This window comes from Enoplosus armatus, chromosome 9 (assembly GCF_043641665.1).
Source record: "Enoplosus armatus isolate fEnoArm2 chromosome 9, fEnoArm2.hap1, whole genome shotgun sequence".
NCBI lineage: Eukaryota > Metazoa > Chordata > Actinopteri > Centrarchiformes > Enoplosidae > Enoplosus > Enoplosus armatus.
In genome coordinates, this window is record NC_092188.1 from 21,377,221 (window position 1) to 21,389,259 (window position 12,039).

At 45.3% G+C, this 12,039-nt stretch overlaps 1 protein-coding gene across 9 annotated transcripts in view; it reads left to right on the plus strand.

The window, feature by feature from the left end:
- rims2a (regulating synaptic membrane exocytosis 2a) overlaps positions 1-12,039 on the plus strand; it is a 135,196-nt gene that overhangs the window by 39,082 nt on the left and 84,075 nt on the right. For 5 of the 9 annotated variants that reach the window (XM_070911386.1, XM_070911387.1, XM_070911385.1 and 2 more), the window contains exon 6: positions 842-1,134. In XM_070911386.1, coding sequence (XP_070767487.1) covers positions 842-1,134 — 293 coding nt within the window. Of the gene's footprint in view, positions 1-841; positions 1,135-6,425; positions 6,548-12,039 lie in introns of those variants that run through there. The other 4 variants (XM_070911391.1, XM_070911392.1, XM_070911393.1 and 1 more) reach the window with 1 other exon arrangement.

Below are 12,039 nucleotides of genomic sequence, written 5' to 3' on the forward strand. Positions count from 1 at the left end.
GCTGAGCTTCACCAGGTTGTGTGTGTGTGTGTGTGTGTGTATGTGTGTGTGTGTTTGTCTGTGGACATGTGTGTATAGTGATCAGAGCTCCTGTCTGCTCCTGGATTTATGAGGCTAATGTGGTGAGCTTGCTGCTGGGGCTGCAGTATAGAGCAGATAAAGGCACGACATCACAGAGCAGTAAAAATCCCCATCTCTCCAGTCCTTGTAGAGCATAACAGAGGGAAAATGTTGCTATTCTTTTCCGTGTATCTTACCAAAGTGCATTAACCGCAATTGCATTATCTCTACCTACTGTACCTTCATTAAGGTGTGAGTAATCTCTGCAATCATTAGTCATGTAGGCTCTGCACTGTTGCAGTTTGCTAACCAGAAACAACAGTTTAATGGTAATGTACTGCATCATAACGAATAAAAAAAAACTTAGCTTATGTGCAGATGGAAACCTTAGCACATTTGATCTAGAGATCTACGGGGACTATTTGGACTCACAGACTCAAAATGTACATTAATAATGATACTAATGATTTTACCTTTCAATGATATCAAAGGCTGCTGCATGTGTAAAATAGTTCATCATTCACCTCATCAACATGACTTTTCAATACTGTCTATGAATATTATCGCTGTGGGGTGAAAACTTTAAACCCCTTTTCAAATCAAATTAGTTATACCTAATTTCTGAGAAGTTTTTCACCCAGCAACAGCGATATGCCTCACAGTTTTACATAACCCAAACACCCAAATCACTCCATTACAGCTCATCATAGGTTATATAAGACAACATCTGCCTGTCAGTCACCATTCCAAACTATTAACACCCCCCTTTTCTTCCCTGCAGGTTATGTGGGTATGCAATTTGTGCCGAAAACAACAAGAAATCCTCACCAAATCGGGGGCGTGGTTCTACGGCTCGGGGCCTGGTCAGGTGCGGGGCGTGTTTGAGGGCGGGCCGCAGGGGAAGAAGGCCAAACTGCAGGACCCGTCTCTGTACCCCTACCAGGGAGCTTCAGGGGACTTGACACCAGCCTCAGACAGAAGCAGACCTCACGGTGGGCTCCTGCCCAGACAGGCATCCCTTGACAACGGTTCAGGGCTGCGATACTCGGTACCCGGCGACGCACCCATAGACAGGTCAGTTCTATGTGTGAATAAAAGCACACACCTACTACATGATCTATATAAGTTACACTGAGATGTTTTTATCATTGTGTAAAGGCAAGTAGGTCAAGAAGGTGCATGGACCTAACTGCAAGAGCCTTTTAGCATTAGCAATGAGATATGGGACTGTTGTATAGGCAGTGCAGAACAGTGATTCAAGCCTAGCATAACAGCAATCTCCTAGGGAGCCAGTCAAGGCCCCATATAAAACGGCTTGTACATGGAGCCCATGAGACCTATAAAGGAGACAGAGACACAGATACTGTATCTGGCCCTAACTCAGCAATTCTACAACAGTCATCCACCCACTCACTCTCTCTACTCTTCACACACACACACACACACACACACACACACACACAGCACATATACAGCATATATACAGCACACAGCACATATCAACACAGATGGTTTGAGCCAGGCTCAGCAAGGATGGGGTGCTGGAAGGTGAAGGGTGTTTGCAAGAATTCATACTGTCTCTACCTTTGAGAGAAACTGCATCATTAAAAACTTAAATAACTGTTGTCATGAGGAATGTTTGAAGGCTAGTTCAGGCACTGCAGGGCCTGAAAATGAAGCATTATTAACATGCATTTGGAGTAGAAAAGCAAGAGCAGGCCTAATTGCAATGCAGAACGTTGTGTTCCATTTGTCATATGCTCTAAATGCCCTCTCTGAGTAGCACTCTCTCAGATGCTGACAACACGGACATGCTGTGCTTGTGAATCTTATATCCGGTTGCCTATTTCTTGATTCTAGTGTCAAATAAGGTAGTTACTGTGATGTCCACATGGTGGCTCCTTCCTCTTTCTTCCTCCTTCTTCCTCCAAGGGGAGGAGTAGAAGCTTATAGTCAGTATCTACACACTCTCTAGAAATGTATTTCCACAGCAGAAAGGCAGAGAGCCATTTCAGAAAACCTCTCTCATGTTTTTGTTTGCTTCATCTCAGATGTGAGGTAACTCGACATTTGTTCAGTGCAACCTTTGACTATACTTATACTAAGCTAGACTTCTATGTGGACATATACAAGCTAGTTAAGACTTTTGCCCAGAATGTCTGAAACTGTCTTCAGTTTGGGACAACAAACCAGTGATCTGTAAAGTGAAATGACTAAGGTCATATTGGCAGTGGTGAAACTCTGGAAGGGAACACACCCCCTATTTCTCTCTTGTGTTACAGAGAGGCTGCCATATCAGGTTTTGTTTTCCATAACCCTTGGTCCGTCACAGCAAGCAGAGCCCACAGACAAGCAGATGTCTTTGTCTCTCTGCTGGTCCTCTCTGCCCATGAGATCAGACTGCCCGTTGGGAAGATGGGAAATGTGGGCTATGTGTTGTGCCATGCGGCAGAGAGCAAACTCAGTGGGTAGCCTGAATCTAAAGGGTGGGTGGCTCTGAGTTAGCCCTGAGTCAAATATATACATTCTGGACACGCACATACACACATATAGGAGAGGTGCAGTAGGAAAGGAAGGTGAATTTGATTCTCCCAATCCAGTCCCTGTTCCTATTCTCTGCTGACCTTGTAAATGTGTACTTGGTGGGCCACATCCCACACTTGTTTCGCACAGGGACACAAGCCTGTGCCCACAGTATGTTTGGAGACCCAACTCATTAGTTCTGTGTCCCCTCTCTGCCATTGCAACCTTGTATTTACACTCAGAACCTGCAAAAATGGGAGAGCTCCTGAGGAAAAAAACTGTTTAGTTTAGTTGCCTGATATTTTGCTCCAAATGGATGTTTTGATGGATATATCCAACATACCTGCCCATTAACCAGCAGTGAGTGTTGGAGATAAGTGTACATACTGTCAGTGCTTTCACACTGCTGTACAACTTTGACACATACTCTAGCATTGTTATGACTCTAAAATAGACACATTTTTCTCCCCTGTCTTGGTAAAATGTTGTTCCTGTGCTCTCCTTGTTAAATCTCTCATCCATTATGTTTCCATACACTCTGCACAGTAGCACAAGAAAGAGCAGAGCATCAAATTGCAAAGTGTAATCAAAGCTTCGCTACTATAAACCTTTAAGAGTGATGCAGGATAACAGTATTTTGTGTCTCAGTGCAACTGAAGTACATTATCCATCTTCTCCTCAAACGGCTGGCTGCTTTAAGGTGGTTTTAATGGATGATCAGTCCGACTATAGATCAGACTATAGATCAGACTGCTCAAAGCATTCACTCATCCCGTCACTTTCTGTTCCAGTCAAGGCCTTCGCCACTGTATATTAATTGATTGCATGGCTAGAGAGGTGGAGGTGGTACCAGGGAGCGATTCTTGCTTTGGCATTGCCTACATATGCAGTGACACAACAGGAAACTGGCTGTCTGAAAATTCAAGGGATAATGCTGATGATGGATAGCAGAGAGTCCATAAATAGAACTCCCACTGCATAAGCACCAAAACCCACTTTCATTAATCTTAAAGAATGTTTAAATTAAGTCCTGGATCTGTTCTGCTGAAGAAAGGAGGGGAAAAAGCTGACAGTCTATTTATAAGGAGAAATAACTTGGGAAGGCTTCTAATTTATCTTGGTCTCAGGGGTGTCATTTGAATGAACACACAGATACGCTGGGACAGCTGCAGTGTTGGGTGAGGCTGATGAAACAAACAATGATTACACTGGGATTGGAACATACTCACTGGTGGAATTTCTTCAGATTCTGCATTTTTTTTTAACACATTCAGCTGAGCAGCAGAGCCGTTCAGCCTGCCAGGAAGAGGGCCACGCTCAGCCTGGACTGGCCCTTTAACATCCAGCCCGACCCAGTCCAGGATAGAGTAGCTTTGCACAGTGCAGTTCATCATTGCTTAGATCGGATCTCACTTGCCCGCTCTATATGCAAATACACACATACATCATTTCCTTTTCCAAAACCAAATACGTTGTTGTTTTTAACCTGAAATTGATGAACTTACTGTTTATCAGACCACAAATGAAACAAGAATTAGGTTGGACAAATTATATATGTTTTGTGGGGCCTTGCCTCACTGATTAGGCTTACTGTACAAAAACACACCTTTATAACTTTATTCACTGATTTTGGTCAAACTTAATCGTGTTTTGTGGAGAAAATACTTTCCCTGCCTCAACTCTCTGTAATTTACAGGGTTTCCTGATGGACAGACAGCTTTACCTGTTGCTAAAGTAACTGCTAACTGTAGCTGCTGTTAGCTAAGTAGCTCAGTTAGTCGTGCAACTAGCAGCCTGTAAAGGTAAAGTAAGGCTTTATAGTCTAAACTAGCCTGTCTCAATACAGCCCTATGTACCCAAACATGCCCCATCTTATGGATATATTTAGTCAGCCAGTAATACAACGCTGCCTTAAAGTAGTAATTTGACCAAATAATTCACATTGACATGGAGTTAATTGTTTCTAGTTTTCATCATTTAATAACACATTTGCTGACAAATTGCGATGCTGCGACACCCAAAGTCCAGTATGCAAGCAACGCGAGCGGTCACTGAAAACGATTAACTTTAAACCACTGTGAGGAGTGAGAAGTGAGACCGAAAGTGAACATACCTGAAATGTCCATTATAATTGTTCTTTGCACTGTAAGACTGCATGTGTGTTCAACTACAGTGTGTGCCATGGGTCATAGTTGAACTAGGAATTAAATCTTCAAAATCGAATGGATGCTTACAGCAGACAGTTGGGATTAGTAAGATTCATGTTTGACTTTGTTTTTACTGTTTAAAGAAGTGGTTTGGATAATATGATTAGTCTGTAAACTCATTGTTGAAACGTATTGCTTGTACAGTAGCCCTGTGCACTCAGTCGTACAGCTGGCTTCAGCAGCTTGTCGAGTCCCCAGATCTCATCAAGAGGCGTTTTTAACAGAAGACATTTTGACATGTCACAGTAGGAAAGGCACAGGTGTGAATAATAACATCAATGATGGCTGAATTTCACTTAGCCGCTTCACTTTCAGGGTCCTGGCTCACTGTCACAGTGTCATGGTTTGCTGGGACACTTGAATGGAACAGAGCCATCATTAATGTTATTAGCGACACCTGTGCTTTTCACACTATGACAAGTCTGTGGTGAAAAGGGCCTGTTCATTTGCACAGTATCTTTGCATAGGCTTGAACATTTTGGTCGGGATACACATCAACCTGGGAAAGCAGAATGGCATTATTATACTAACTGCTGAATATCTGTAGCGATCTTATACTTTATCTCTCAGGACTTTGGTATAGACGGTCTAACACAGAGACAGACAGATACTTTAAACTTGCATGTAGCAGAACTAATGAATAGAAAAAGGTTCATCATAGCTCTTTTAGACTTTTGATTGGCCTGTAACAATGTTTAATCAAATCAAATGCTTTGCATCAGCACCTGTAAGCAACCTCTTGACCCGCACTGGATTCTTTCCAGCTAAGTCTGTCTGTTACATGCAGAACCACCAACTGAATAAAATGAAAAACATGAATAAATAACTGAGTAACCCCTCGGGAAACCCCCCCCCCCCTTTTATGTGTGCCCTTTCCTCACAGACACTCTCCCTTTTAGAGGTATGAGGACTGTCCTCTTGCTGCTGATGAGGAGCTGATGCTCCGGAGCCAGATATAGGATATAAGGAAAGAAAACCTGCCAACAGCAGCAGCATCGCCTCTCTGCCCTGTATTGTATTGTGGTCTATCTGCTGCTGTGCGCGTCCCAAAGAGTGCATGAGAGAGGATGGAGAGATATGGCAAAGAGTGCGCACGATTGCATATCAGCCCCGTAGTGCGTGTGTGTGCGTGTGTGTGTGTGTGTGCGCTTCATCGGCGACGGGAAATATGAGTTGAATGTGAGGCAGCAGCTGATGCGCCGGTAAGGGATGCTGCTGCTTCTGGCTGCCGTGTAGGATGCTTCTCCGCTTCTTCTCTCCTCCGGGTGCCCCTTCGCCTCTTCCTGCACACCGAGAAGAGATTTTTGCTACAGCGAGAAGAAGAAAAGGCTCGTTACCGGCACCGGCACTACCTCATTTTTCTCGCTTCAATTCCGAAGCATTATGACGGAAGGATCCCGCCCGGAATGCGTCTCGTTTAAGGACACTTTTTACCAGGAACGGCAGGAGAAATATGGAACTTGATCGGCGTCTTTTCTGCGTTTAATGCGCCCCGGGAGATAATAAGAACAAGATACTGAGGAGGTATATGTGTGGAGGGGGGCGTCCGGAGAGAGCGCAGGCTTTGGGATGTATTGTTGGTGAAAGGAAAAGGGGTGATCATTTACTGAGGATAAAAGAAAACGGAGGGGGAAAATGCAGTTTGAGACATTGCGTCAGTTCTGTAGCTCGGTTTTATCACATTTCAACGGGGCTTTCTCGGCGCCTCAGAACATCTTGCAGACGGAGCTGTTCGAGCAGGCGTTGAGCAACATCGGGTGAGTGATTCCTTTGTAAAGAAATGCCCTGATTTATGAGGAAGGGCTTCCCCGTTGGTATGTCAAACGAGTATTGGGGGGGAGGGGGGTGTTGCGTTTATCGATCGGCAGCCAGCCTGCGTAATAACAACCTACAGTAGTAGGCCTACTGTTGCTGCTGCAGATATTTCCTGGCTGGTTGATGGGACCGATCAGTGATGCTGCCGCGGTTTGCTGTGCGCGCGCACGAGTTTTTTTTTTTTTTTTTTGGGGGGGGGGGGGGGGGTAAAATGAACCGTTTAGGGACACTGTGACCATGCCGAGGTGTGACTGTTGCTGTGCGAGTAGCCGTGGATGTATGTGTGCGCGTGCGCGTATGCCCAAGCGCACCGCTGCCGCAGCATGTGTGCTGCCGCTGCTGCCGCATGTGTGCTGCCGCTGCTGCCGCTGCCTCTGCTGCCGCTGTGCCTGAGAGGACAACATGAGGGGGCTGAGGAGGGTAAATGTGTATTTTTACAAGAGTCCACCCCCAACACACTCACACACAGTCACACACCTACACACCCACATTTACCTACACACTCAAACACAGGCCATTATGTTTCTGTGGCAAGGACAAGTCCTACACATAACAGAGCAGGTATGAGTTACTTGATAAAATAGTGACTAAACCGCAGAAAACCATTAACAAGCATGCATTAATATACATATTGCCACTGAATTAGGAAATCTTTATGCTAAGACTCATAGGGCAATCAGTTTCATTATTTTACTACCATTTTAGCTACAGTGTTACTGCAACATACAGGCCTACTCTATTTGTACATTTGCTGGAAAAGAAGTGCTTGTGTTGTGTGCCAAGAGAGAGAGAGAGAGAGAGAGAGAGAGAGAGAGAGAAGTTGGATCTCACTTAGATGCATTGGAGCATATTATGATTAGTCTGCTAAATGCTCCGTTCCCCCACGGAGAGGCCCCTGTTCATCTGGCCAGGCATGGCTGTTAGACACATTATGCAGACTGCAGAAGGGCTTCAAACTTGCAAACAGACTCACGTTCCTGCAGCCGCAGGGCCAAGAGAACACGCAGGCCTCTTTTATTCCTCGCTATATGCGCAGGCCCCGTATCTCCACACCATGCACTGTCTGTCTCCGGGGACTGCGAGTCTTTCCCTCTTGTCCCCCACCCTACCGTCACAAATAATTTACAGCATTGCTGGGCTCTCTGCCACCTCACATTACATGGCCAGAACACTCAGCCACTGGAAGGGCTGAACAGGGGGCTCTGTGCCTGGAAACTGTGATCCAGCAATCATCACATCTGACTGATTAAATTGAACTTATTTTCCATCACTACCCTTCTTTTTTTCTTCTCAGCAAATTCCTTCAGTAGAATCAATCTCTGGATGGTAGTCGGCGGCAGGACTCCGCCTATCATTTCTATGCTAAATTATCATATTGTTATATATAGTTGGCTAATTAGTACAAGTAACTGGTAGAAAGTGTGTCCATATTTTTAGTACTGTTCCAGGACCTTGAGGTCAGTGTCAGCCCTTTATGTCCACTCATTTCTGGGTCTGTAAGTAGTACCATATACCTCACTGATACAAAACGACAACACAACTCTCTGTAAACCAGCAGTGTGTGTGCTGTTATCAGCGGTTTGCCAGCTTGGCCATCCATATGATCAGAGCTGTTTGTGTGTGAGTCTGTTTCTCTCTCTCTCTCTCTGTTTCTTTCTTGCCCAGGCCAGGCCTGCTAATGGGCTGTATGCTTTTAGATCCAGCTTCCATGTATTATGCATGTGTGCGTCAGCAGAGGTCCTAATGGGGTGTGGGGATCTGTTCTTAGAAGGCCTGAATGGTTTTGAATTGAGTGGTCACTACATTTAAACTGCAACCGTACCCGCCCACCTCCTCTAATACACACACACACACACACACACACACACACACACACACCTTCCACTTACCCCCCCCCCCCCCCCATGGCAGCTCTTTGTGCTTGCTTCCCTGAAATGCCTGAGACCAAAGTGTGTCTGTTGTGGGACTGCTGTATAAAGCGATAGAGGGGACGTTATTGAGTTTTGTGGTACACATCACATAGTCTTTTCCCAGATGAGCCTTTTTGCAAAGTGTGTGATGGTATAAGTGAGATATGAATAGCTGCATTTGATTTTCCGCATAGATGCAATGTATTGAAAGCAGCACTGTGTTTCAAATCCAGCATATTAAATAAAACCCATATTGTTGCTGTTCAGTGATTCCAAACGGGCCGCACAATCTTGGGTGTGATTTTAGTGAGTCATCCTCACACTCGCAGCTGTTTACTTCATCCCACAGTCTCATATATTGTCCTCCTGCAGTGACATCACATTTGCAGCTGTGCACTTCTGCATCTTATTGCTTATATGTGCGGTACGACGAGTACAGATAGGAGGAATACCAACTTGTTTCCACCACTGTCAGTTGTACACTGAAGGTTCCTCTGAAATGGACCCCCCCCCTTTCTCCTCTTCCCACACCCATACCCATCTCGTCATTTGTCCCCTCCAACTATGGGGTTGCCATAGTGATATGGTGTAATGTTTGTTCAATAGAAATGATAATGTATCCCCCCTGTCTGTTATCCTGGTGTTAGCCAGGCCTGATTAAAAAGACAGAGGAAGGTGTGGAACAAGGGATATTAACAAAATGACATAAGGTGTAAGAAATAAACAGGAGGTTGGAGCAAGTCACTTTGGATTTGCTATATCGCAGATTTTCATCTCAAATCCTACTCTGATCTGTCTGGACACACAAGTTTGCTTAAATGTCTTCTCTCTATGCAAATTGTGTCTCCCTGACATGTTAACAAATTTCAGGACTACTTGTGTTTATGTTTGTTGTAATGTTATGTTAGTAACATTATCATACTGAAAAGCATGCATTATCTCAGAGTGTATGCCTAAATATACTGAAAATGACTGATGCAGTGAAAACAGAATTTCAAACTTTGAAATTTTGTGACCCCATGAACGTCACCTCCTGTCCTCCACAGACTGCAGAGAGAATATGAATATGTATACAGTACAGAAATGGTTTCATGAAACTGCTGTAAAGCCAGTTCAAGTTCTTTAAAGAGGTGTGAGACTTCTTAACCAAGAGCCAAATTTGAGCTGCTTTTCAGCATTGCATCTGCATCTTTCTCTGTAGCAACCCTAGATTGAGTTAGTCAAGCAATGTGTGTTTGTAAGTGCAGTGGGCATCCCTCATTATTTGCTAGCAGAGCAGTGTTACATAACAGACATGTAGCGCTTTTGAGTTTGGGCAATCAAACTAACCAGTTGTCTTAACAAGCTACTGTGATGTTGAAAGGCTGCCAAACCTACTGGAATAGCAATGTTTTAAATTTTTTTAAATGTTATCTTTTGTTCTCTGCAATACATGATTGAAGTGGTTATCAGGGATATTAAAGCTGTTCTATCTTCTCCGACAGCTACAGCTTACTAGACATCTTAGGTCTGGACAGCATCTGGACGTGTCTGGGCATTTTTTCCATATTCTTCTGTTTGGGTTCAGGTCTCTTTGGTGTGTAAATCAGTTGTGCACATTTGGATTCAAAGTTTTCACTTCCACTGTTGTGTCTGTTCAATTACACTACGCCATAAAATGAATTTCAAAATGATGTATCGACATGATTATTCTACATCTAAAGGCTTTAAGTAGCTTTAAGTCACCTCCAGTCTGCCATGCATGTAGCATACAAGACACACGCTTTCCACTCTGACTTCTACTCTTGTAGCCCCTTGCCAACCTTTATTGTGCTGATAGCAAGCATTATGGATGGATGTGAGGTGAGGTGAGCTCAGTGGAGAGACAAAGCATGGAAAGAAAACACAGAGAGTAAGACAGAAAGTACCAGGAGGAGGCAGGAAGACCAGGCATCAGTCACCATGGTGACAGAGCTGTAGTCGAGGCAGACATAGCAGGCTGCAGCTTGTGGGACTCTGAACCCCTGGAGCCCTAGATTCCTGTTGATGTGACAGAACTGGGGGAAAGGAGAGGAGGAAAATAAGAGGAAAGGGGTAGGAGGAAGAAGGGAGGAGGGGAGGAGGAGGAGACAGACTGCAGACCTAGAAACAACAAGAGACAAGGACATGGATCCACAGCAGTCCCTCCCTTGGCTCTTCACAGTCCTGGACACTTGGGGTGTATCCACCTTGATATATCATTGGCCACATTGTAGTATATATAGCATTTACCTACCCCCTGTTTTTACCCTTCTCTATCCAGGGTAAGTTGACTGAGTGTATATTTTGTTTTCCAGCAATGCCCTGCTTCCCTTTCCCACAGTTACACATTTACGCCTTGCAGAGGCAAAACCAAGCTGACTGAGCTCCTCCACTGGAGCTACTGGGAGTTACATGCTTTGCTGAAGGCAAGGCCTACCCACATTTTCCCCGCCAGCCTCTGGGCTTCCATTGCCTCTTTTTTTCATTTCTGTGAGTACTATAAAGTAGCGTCTTGAGGGTTTAGGTGTGGGAGTCAGACTGAGACTCAAACTGTATCCTCAGTAGTTCTTATGCAACCTGCACCAAACATCCCGTCACACCTCGCCCACGCTCAGCCCACCCTCAGCCCACCCTCAGCCCCATGGTGTTGTACCTGGGTGTTGGCGGCACTCAGCAGCTGTAATTAAGCCAGCCCTTTATTGGTTTTGTCCTCGCCAAGGGAGATGTGCGCAGGAAGAAGGGAGGCCCTGGTTTATTGCCTGGGCGTCTAAGAGAGGGGTTATTATGATTGCACGCTGGAGAGAGAAAGAAAAGAAGTGGATAGAGAGAGAGAAGAGGGGGAGAGATAAAGTGGAGAGAGTTGGAATCATAGCAGCGCAGAGGAAAAGGGGATGAATAGTGCGAGAGAGACAGCGGGAGAGGCTGAATCGATATGCTCGACTCCTCTCTGCTTCTCTCTGCTCTCACCAAATCATATCTCAGCATCAGACAGAGAGCAAGAGAGGGAGGGAGAGACAGAGTGAGAGAGAGAGAGAGAGAGAGAGAGAGAGGGAGAGAGAGAGAGGGAGAGAGAGAAGTGGTAGCTAGCGGTGGGCTGTGTAGCCAGATAAGCATCAGGCTAATGTCCCCAGCCCCAGGCCTGCTGCCACTGCTGCTAATGCTGCTGCCCAGAGAGGGAGGTGAAATTGCCATAGCCAAGGTTTGGTTACAGGTTGCCACAGCGCGATCCCACGGCCAGAGGTACACGTGATGCCACCCAGTAAGCTGTACATTACGTGTAGGTTCAGCCGGCCAGCTCATGATGCAGGATGAGGAAGGTACAGAGGGGGTCTGGAGCAACAAAGGAAAGATGGAGTAATGCTACTTTTCAACAGAAACGACCGGCCTGTGCAGAGCGCTGACATCTGGGCTCTTTTCATGTTCATGGAGCGAGACTGATTCCCTCAAAGGCTGAATAGGCATGTGTGCGCATGCATTTGTGTGTGTGTGTGTGACCCTCAACCATAATAATGGTTGAGTTACAG